Source organism: Galendromus occidentalis, unplaced genomic scaffold, assembly GCF_000255335.2.
Source record: "Galendromus occidentalis unplaced genomic scaffold, Mocc_1.1 scf7180000075612, whole genome shotgun sequence".
In the NCBI taxonomy this organism is placed as follows: Eukaryota; Metazoa; Arthropoda; class Arachnida; order Mesostigmata; family Phytoseiidae; genus Galendromus; species Galendromus occidentalis.
In genome coordinates this window covers 1,275,315-1,284,876 of record NW_003803602.1, presented here as the reverse complement: position 1 = coordinate 1,284,876, position 9,562 = coordinate 1,275,315, and the positions used below count along the sequence as shown (strand labels likewise).

The 9,562-nt window shown below is 52.6% G+C and overlaps 1 protein-coding gene across 1 annotated transcript; it reads right to left on the bottom strand.

The window, feature by feature from the left end:
* Nucleotides 1-421: 421 nt before the first annotated feature.
* Gmppb (GDP-mannose pyrophosphorylase B) lies at nucleotides 422-2,032 on the bottom strand. Its single transcript, XM_003737698.2, has one exon. It carries the CDS (start codon nucleotides 1,873-1,875, stop codon nucleotides 796-798), a length of 1,080 nt encoding a protein of 359 aa, XP_003737746.1. The 5' UTR covers nucleotides 1,876-2,032; the 3' UTR covers nucleotides 422-795.
* Between the last annotated feature and the right edge of the window lie 7,530 nt (nucleotides 2,033-9,562).

The window sequence follows — 9,562 nt, the reverse complement described above, 5'->3', positions numbered from 1 at the left end:
CAGCAACTGACAAACAACGAGAAGGACGACCTGGCTGCTTCAATTAATTATCTGTGTCTGCAAACAAACTGACGATGCCGCAATGATCCCCGAAGATACGACTGTCGTCGACCACTCCGACTCTCTTCGATATTCCTCATTGTCCTGAACTCTGTGAGTTCACCGTCGTCAACTCACGCGATTCCATGCTGCCGGGCGGAGCAATTCTATCGACCACAGGAATCAATTTCTGCGTTTTGTTGCGGCACTTTTTGAATGCTCTCCCTCTTTCGACAATCGATCCAATTACCTTTCGCCAGACAAACGATTTCGACTCATTGTCACTTGAACTGTTGACGGATTTCGTAGCGATAACGCATTCGTGAATGACACATGAAGGTGCCACTCGAAATGAAAATACCATTCAGATCCAGTGTCTCATTTCAATGTATGGTCAGCTGTTTATTTTTTATTCATTCAAAATAAACACTTTAGTCGGGAAAGAGTCACCCCCTGACAATCGACAGTCCGATTCGATATGTTTACAAACGCTTGGCAATGCGAGCCTCACCGATGATGCCGGCGGACGGGCCGGCGGGCGTCGGACTTAAGTCACTTTGGGAGGCGATTACACGCATATATGGTGAAATTGTCTCTATTGGGTTTGAGCGTTGCCGTGAATGATTTTTATCCCTTTCGCTTCTTCGGATATGTCTATAAAAATATATATATAGATATATTTCATATAAATCTCTGTTCCGTGGGAATGCCGAAGAGTCGAACCGAAAGGGCGACCGGTTCGATCAGAGGAACTTCTCACATGATGATCTGCGGCTCCATTATGCTATCGCCGATAGCTTTATGGGGTAGCACCTTGCCTCCGTTGACGTAAATTTCGTCTTTGACGTACACGTCTTCGCCGAGCACGGTGGTATTCTCCATCCGGACCCATTGTCCTACGGTGCTCTTCCAGCCAACAATACAGGAGTCCAGCCAGCAATGCGATTTGATTACGGAGCCCTCGAGCAGAGTTGAGCGCTTGATGCAAACACCGTCTTCGATAATCACGTTCGGACCCACGACGACGTGCGGGCCGATGCGACAATTGGCTCCGATTTTCGCCGTTGGATGAACGAGTACGGTGCCCACAATGCCTTCGCTCTGATACAGCAGCTCGGGCGACTTGCTGCTCAGCCATTTAAGGTATAGACACATTCCGGTGAGGAAATCTTTCGGCTGACCCACATCCATCCAGAAGCCCTCGAGTTCGAACGCGAACAGATCGCTGTCACCGACCATGGCGGGGAAGATCTCCTTCTCGATTGACGTCGGCCTCAGCTCGATTCGGTCGAGAACAGAGGTGTTCAGAATGTACAGGCCAGCGTTGATTCGATTAGAAACAAACTCGACCGGCTTCTCGACAAACCGCTCAATTTTTCCATCCCGCTGGTAGACGACCACACCGTACTTTGAAGGCTCCTCGACACGCGTCACCACAATTGTGCCCTGACGTCCATGCTGTTTGTGAAAGGCGATCATTTGCTCGAACGGGAACTCGCACACGATGTCAGAATTTAGAACGAAAAACGGCTCATTGTCAGCGATGAGATGCTCCCTCGCCAACGCCAGCGGTCCCGCGGTTCCGAGAGGTTCGGTTTCGTGCGACAGAGTGATTTTCACTCCGGCCCGCCTGCCTTCTTCGGCGACGGCTTCTTCGAGCAGTTCCGCCCGGTAGCTCACCGCTAGAATGATGTGTTTCACGCCTGCCTTGACCAGAGCTTCGACTTGGTGCATCATCATGGGTTTGTTGCAGAATTCCACGAGGGGTTTGGGCCGCGACAGCGTGAGAGGCCGGAGCCGGGTACCGTAGCCCCCGACGAGAATCAAAGCTTTCATTATGAGGAGGAAGTATTTTTCCACCGATGGAAACGTTCGCTATCAGCTGACTAGACTTTAAGCACGCGTCTACCACAACCACTCGGAGTCAACACGAACCACATGGAGAGAAGTTATGTGCTGTCAGTATTGCCTCTCAAGCGAAAACCGCCAGCTGATTGCCAACGTGGATGGATGAATGCATTCGTGTTGTAGCGCTCCGAGCTGACCCGGAGTCGGGCGGCTCAGAGATCGGCGGACCTGAAAAACTCGGAGGATCGATTTATCCCTAAGCGGAGCTTAGTCTAGAGTAGGCAGAGCCATGGCATGGCGCCGCTGAGTCGACTGACCGGTTTGAAAACAGGGACGGATGAGGGACAAAGCTTCCGGGTCGAAAATCAGTGAAAGTTTTACGAATTAACTCCGAGCATCTCTTTAGATAATATTCTGTGGGGGCTGTGGCGAGGGAGAAAAATCTCGGCGGAGTCTCCCTTACGGCAACGGCATTGATGTCGATTCTGATCCGAAATTCGGACCTCTCCTTGTCCCGTGGAAATCTCCGACCTCTCGATGTCGCGGCTCCGGTGACCGTACTTCCGCGGGAAAACTGTACAAACGCTGGAATGGAACGCAGACTACAAAGACTGGAATTCCCCTCCATAGCTCAAAGTCGGATATGACTGTGGCCTTCTCATTCCTGAGACGACAATGTCTAAGTGGTTCGCATGCGACGAACTCGTCGCGATTGTGTGGAGGCTGCATGACTGACGAAGATGAATCAGCAGAGTTCGGCTCGTCGGGATCCTCTGGGTAGACCGCAGTGTCGTTCCGCCACGGATGATGTACAAGTACGTAATATTCCAATCACAGCCGAAAATTAACGTAGAGAAAAGAGGATTGATGAGTTGTGTTTTTTCGCCGGGTCTGCTCGACCCCTGGGAGAAATTCGGAGCGATTAATTTCGTTCTGGGGCAAATAATGTCACATGAGCGATTCCATTATCCGGAGAATAGGGTTGGGAGGTCAAGTAGGAGGAACTGCTTTTCGACAATCATTTTGCGGAGGGGTGGAAGATTAGAAAGAAAAGCATCAACTTGCAAACCGGGGGATCGTTCCGCAACCGCAGAATCACATGCGCCGAAATTGGTGGGGAGGAAGAGCCGAAAAAACGGCTCGCGAACGGAGCGCTTGCGCTTTTTGTTCTATAGGGGGGGGGGATGTTACATTATTCGGCTGTGTTCGATTATTCATATTTCACGCTCGGTTCCTGCGAAATAATTAGAGATGATTGATCGGATCTATCCTCATTCCATGAAAACCCCAGCAAGACCCGAGTCGAGATGAAATGTGGCGCTTCCAATCGAAGAATCGATGCAGACCCGAGCACGAAATGGAACGTAGAATTCTCGACGAACTGAATCGAATTCCTTGGTCTCTGGGACAAGAATCGCCGCTGCTGTCAAAACACTGCACCCCGAGGCTGAAACCTCCGAATGAATTATCGTGGGAGCGCGCGCCCCCTCCCTTCAGAAGAAATCCAAGCCCGAGCTATCGAAACCATTTCAACCTCCGCGATCTTCAAGGAGGAATGAGTAAAATGACTTGCTCCATTACAGGGAGGGTTCCTGCCGGCGTATTTGGCCTCCTGGAAACCCATCCCACCTACCTAGCATGGGGACGAGGTTGATTGTTCGCCGGCCGGCACAAAAACGCCTGGGAACGAAAACGCTGGGAAGAGTTTACTTGGAGAAACAAAGTTCAGGACAACAGTATGCAAAGCCTTCCGCCGGCACTGAGCCAGCAATTTTCCGCAAAGACCTCGCAACGCGGACTCAGGCAGTATTCAGAACAGGGGATACTACTACAGCATCGGCAGCGAGCGACGTGCGATTCATACAACTTGATATCAGGTCATATATATGCGCACACAAAATGTGAGCAGAAAATTGTACGCTCAAACTCCGTCAGAGCAGACAGAGTTCGTCGAGGCCCCCGGTGACCGAGGGAATTTACATAGATAATTGCAGAGAAGAGTCACTTGTTTGCTCCGCCTCAGTTGCGAAGTGACCCCACCTGATGGAAGAAGAGGAGGAGGAGGTTGCGGTCGACCTAATAAACGTATGTACACGTCCATGAGTACCGGGGTCATGTATATTTCGATTGGAGCCTTCTTGACGCGTCAGAGATCGGGACGACAAAAAAAAATGCCACAGCTTGAACCCTCCGGGAAGGCGAACGGATTTTTATCAGCGACAATGTCCATGGTTCTGGGGCTTCGTCCACCAGGTGGGTCACTGGGATGAATCTCCCCGGGCGGGATGCCGGGGAATAAAGATCCGCGCCTGCGGTGGTCAGGCCCCTGAAATCGCGGCCATTTGCTTCTTGAGTTTCAATGTATTCCAGTCATGGAGGAGCTTGTATGTTTCGGTTGTGGGTTCCTCCTTCTCGTTGGCCCAAGAGAACGTTGCTAAGGTCGGCGCGCGGTGTGCGGTTGCAGGACCACACCCTGAAACTCCGGACATCCCGCAGAGAAAGCCTAGAGCATTAAGTGAGAAGGTTTCGCTTACATGCTGAGCCTTGGCGTTTCGACCTATCTATCTATCCTCTGCGGGAGTGACTCCCGTCCCCGAGACATCCAGCCGTTGCCTCCCCGCTGAACGCACTCTCCCACAAGCAAAACCTCGAGACGAACAAGCGAAGCGGACGGCTCCGCCAACGCCTCCACAACAACAGCGGAAGTATCTTTCGCTTGATCGGACGGGGGAGGAAATCTATCCTCCCTCCCGGGCTCTGTACACTACAAGGAACTAGAAGCGAGCGCCGCACCTTCCCGCATCCGTGACCGTTGCAGAGGAAGAGACAAAGCAGCGGATCGAAACACTAAAGTATATTGCTCCGTATTTTCTCCGGCGACCAAAAGGAGGCCGGATCCTCGGAAACTTTTCGCCCCGGCTTCAAACGGAAACGGTGTTCGATTCTTTCCAGACGCCGGCCAGTGGGGCTGCGGCTTGCGCGACTTTGTTCGAAATATTCCCGTTCAGGGAAACACTTCTCCCATGTTGGAAGCCTAGAGGTCCGCAACCCGATCCGGAGGTTCGCAATGCCATCGAGAGTCGGAATCACATGTAGGTACTATAGACTGAGCCTAAGCTCATCTTGATTGAATTTCGAACGGAAGGCATAGAGACCTTGATCACGAGGGATCCGGACGGCTGCAGGGGAAATTGAAGTAATAGGAACAGTAATTTTGAACGGAATAATCTGCTTAGCGATCAACACGTAACCCCGTCGAGGACGCACCGTGAGCTGGCGAGAGACGTCGATTCGAATTTGCATGCGTGATTCGATCCGGATACTTTTTTGCTTTTTCGAACTTTGTCGTGGAGCGAGTCACCGAACTCAGCAAATTCCGAGGCTCGAATCGTGGCTGACAAAACGCAAGGCTGCGCTCAGGTAAAATGAGGAACAACCCCCAAAAATTCACGTTTGAATCTCAAGAACATACTGAGGATATTCCTCCCGAAAGATTCGGACCCACACGGAACCTTCAGATTTGGCCTGCGTTGCAGTATTCTTCTTGGCGTCTCAGCGCCCATGAGCTCGAAAATCCCATCGGTCGCCCTGACCCGAATGAATTCTCCGACCCAGCAATCAAATCCTTCCAAAGCCACGCGAGGATTTCTGTCGACCGACGGCTCGAAGCCCAGTTGCTGAAATCGGACGTCGTCATCAGGAAAGTTCCGCTTGGCAGGATGGGAAAACGAAATGACATGTTGTCCCTTCGTATTCGTAGTTCGACCTCATCGGTCATCGGACAATCCATTCCTCCTTCGCGCCCCCCACCCATCCCCCTCCCGCCGACATTCTGCTCGACTGGAAGAGGGGAGGAAGAAGCGAGGAAAATGTCAACTCCCAAAACACGGCCGAACTAAGTGAAAGCAGGCGGGAGAAATCGAAGGAAGCCGCAGGAGGTACGAAACATTGTTCCTCCGCCTCATTCCTGAGCCTCCGGGTGGCGGTCCGACAGGCGATCACTGCTTTCCCAACATCATCTTTGTCTTTCTTGTCCTTTCCATTGCCGACATTCTCGTTTCCCGTTGACATACGAGCTCACCTACTGCCACCGACACCACCATCACCCCGACCGCCACCGTGATCCTCTCACGATGACGTCGACGGCGGCCGCCGGGGAGCCTCTATCGAGCACCTCTCAGTCAGTCAGTCAGCCTGTCATCTTTGCAAGGGCGAGTATGTGAGAGAAATCGTGCTGTTTCCTATTCCTTCCTGTCGATCGCGGCCGGGAGCCACGTCTAGCCGAAGGCTCCTACCCGGCTCCCGCTGCTGTTCCGCTCGTGGTCCAGGTCGTTTCATCTCGTTCAAACTCTTCATTCGAATTTCGCTCGTTCCCCATTTCGGTCGTGTCTTGTCGTTTTCCCCGCGGTGGCGGCGGCGGCGCTCCTTCTAGAGCTCTTTCTGCTCGGGGCGATGGACAGTCAGAGACTAGATACAAACCCCGCAAGCGGAGCTCCCTCCGGCCGCGGTCGGGCTGCGGGGACTGGGCGCGCGCTGCGTGCGTGCATGCATGCATGCAAGCAAGGCTCAACGCAAGCCAGCAACAAAGTCAGCTTCTCTCGAGAATTCTACAAGGAAAACAGCGCTCGGGCCATGGATTGAAAATTGCCAATAGAGTATTGACTCTGCGTCCGGAAGGCGAAACGAGCGACCGCCAGCCGAGAGTGGCGCGCGGACGAAGGCTTCGGGATGAAGGCGAAATTTGAAAACATTTCACTGAGGCGATATTCTGAATCTCGCTCACCCTCCTGGGCTCGTCCATAAATCTTCCAGGCAACGAGAGACGGAATCACGACGAAAGAGATCCATAACGCGAGTACGCCTGTCTCCTTGCGAGATCAAGTGATGAGATTGATTGCTCCAGGAACTATATCAGATCCTCTATTATCAGATGCTCTACGAGCGACATGAGTTTCCGGGTCGGAGTCGAATCAGAGCATGATTATACTTCCGGAGTGAATGTCGAAGCCCCATCGGAGTCTTTTGTAATTTCTGGTGAGCCAGCTCTCGTTGCTTGAGTTTTCGCCTGAAAGTCATCTCTGCGACTTTCGTCAATCCGCAGAGACAGAAGCATTCATTCCAGAGCCTGAAAATTCATCCGAGGTAATCTCGTCCCTCCCATTCTGATGACGATTCAAGCCGGACAGAGGTCGGGTCCCCATAAGTACATCAACCCTGTCGCCCTGATGGTTTTCGAATGCTTCTCTCGGCATTCTGACCCCGGGGACAAACTAGGAGGATCGACGATCTCGACACGATCATCCTCCCTGATGAAAAAAATAAGGAAGGCTGCTCTGTAACTCTCGAGGTTCGAAGCTGCGATTCATAGGATGAGGTCGGTCAGTCTGTCTGTCTGCCTCGATCTACACGCGTATCAGAAACAGCAATATTCATCAGGGAGTGACCTCCGAGCAGCTCGAATAATCTTGACTCTCACTAGCAGCATTCCCGGGTTCTTGTTCAGGATGGTTCCAAAGCCGGAGTCGACCGGGCTGTTGGTCTATTACATGTTGGTCGTCGTCGATCCGAGCTTGGTGAGCGGCTTACGACCAGTCCAACTCGCGCGTAGATTACATCGTCGTATGCAGAGAAAACCTGGTCGTTGTTTTGGCCTTAACGATTTGATGGTGGGCACGTCGCGTCGATCGGCATGTTGCCGAATAGGTGTTGCCTCATCAACACCAGGCCCAATCGCCCGCTCGCTCGCTCCTTCGTCCGTCCGCCAACAAGTCGGCCAAATCAATGCCCAACGTGAGCAAACAAGAAAACGACTCGGAGCATTGAGCGACGGACGGACGGACCGCCACACCGGCCGGCAGGCACAGCGGAAGGCCCGGTGAGCGAGTGGCGGCAGAGGCGGCCGGACGAGCTGTGGATTCACGAGGATTACAATAAATCGGAGTTATTTGTGTTACCCGACCGTCGGTACCGAATTCCCCCGGAATTTCCACCCCTTGTTCTCTATCCATGCCTTATTCCTCGCCCATTCCTCGGATTCCTCGTTCCTGCCGCAGCAATGCAAACACGTCGAACAGACGTGACGCGCACTATCCGAGGCTGTAGATTCGAAGCAGCGTTCGGTAACAGCGACGCTTCCCCCGTACAGCGAGAATATTGCCGTACGTTCTCAATCGTGCGAGAGACCGGCGCATCAATGTTGCAACAGGTTTTCGACTCTTCGACGGAACGAGTCGAACAACGAACTGCGGCTACTGGACTGACTGAGCAACCGGCGGTGCCGGAGGTTTGAGCAACAGCCGCCGCGCCGTCCGCGTGGAAGCAGCCTAGGGGGCGGGCGGCCGCCTGGCTGGCTGGCAAGCGAGCCCTCGAACGGGCAGGCTAATCAAATAAAGCGAAAGTTTTCATACGTCATTTCGATGATTAATACTTCGCGGAAGAACTCACCGTCGTCGTAGAGGCCGTCGTTGTTGCTGTCGGTGGTGTTGCCCCCGTCGCACCTGCAGACTTCGATCCGCGGAAGGTCGATCGAGCCAAAAAAAGCCGATACCATCTTCCGATGTTGCAATCAATCTTCAATGCTTTAAAAACTCGTCTCTGAACTTCTCTCGAGCGGAGGGAGCCTGGAGACCCTCTGAGTTCGTTCCTGCACTCTTCCCGTTCGAACGTTTTCAGAGTCGATTGATGACGCGGTCATACGATTGGGGAATCGCTCCACGCGCTGAATCGACTCGGTCGGCCTCCCGAGATCGACAGCAATTGAAAAACGAGCAATCATTCTCGAGTGGCGATCACTCGCTCGTGGGGAGGAATCTTGCTGTCTATCGCGCATTCGGCACAGATATTCCGATTTGGGACCCAAGAGCGTGAATGAAAATCCGTGGATTCGGACCGGCAGTTCTTCTAAATATCTCCTTCAACACCCCGTATTCCCGTCACGAGGTCAATTTCCCGAGGTTCCAGCCGATGAATGATCGATATCAGAGACTCTCCGAAACAAGTATTCAAGCTTATTACGAACAGATAAGATACGCCTTTGGCCTTGGACAGTCGTACCCATCAAAAGCGAAGTCTAAACTCATTGATTGCCCTTCCTTCGAAACCGCTGATCTCGATCTCAATAGGGTGAGCAATGCATGGAAGGGAGACTGTATCCTACAGGCCTAATACTTCGGTTTGGTCGTCGCCAGATTTGCTGGGTGAGAACGAGAACTTTGAGGCGGGTCCGCTCATCCGATCGTGAGACTGACAGAAGGTTCGATGTGTGAATGCGAAGAGCATCGAGTTTCCATTCCACTCATTCGAAGTTTCAGCGACGAGATCTTATTCGCTGTCGGAGGCGACTGGAGCGATAATCTGAAAACGCGCAAAAGCAAAACCTCGTGGATTTCAGACGCTGCAACAAGCTCCCATCGGAGACGAGTGACTCCCCAACTATACGAGCCCAGGGGAGGAATAGACTGGGGATCAGTGGTTTTCTGATCATTTTATTCCACTTGGTTGAGGGACTCCATCAGTCGGATTCAAGGGACTGGAGCTCAAAACCCGTGGAAAGCTGCCGCTCCGGCGATCCGAACCTTTTCCTCTATTCGCCTCCCGATGAATCCATACTCTGTCTATTCGGGGAATCAAGCTCGGACTCCGTGGTGACGATAATTTCTGATGAACGTCAGAGAAT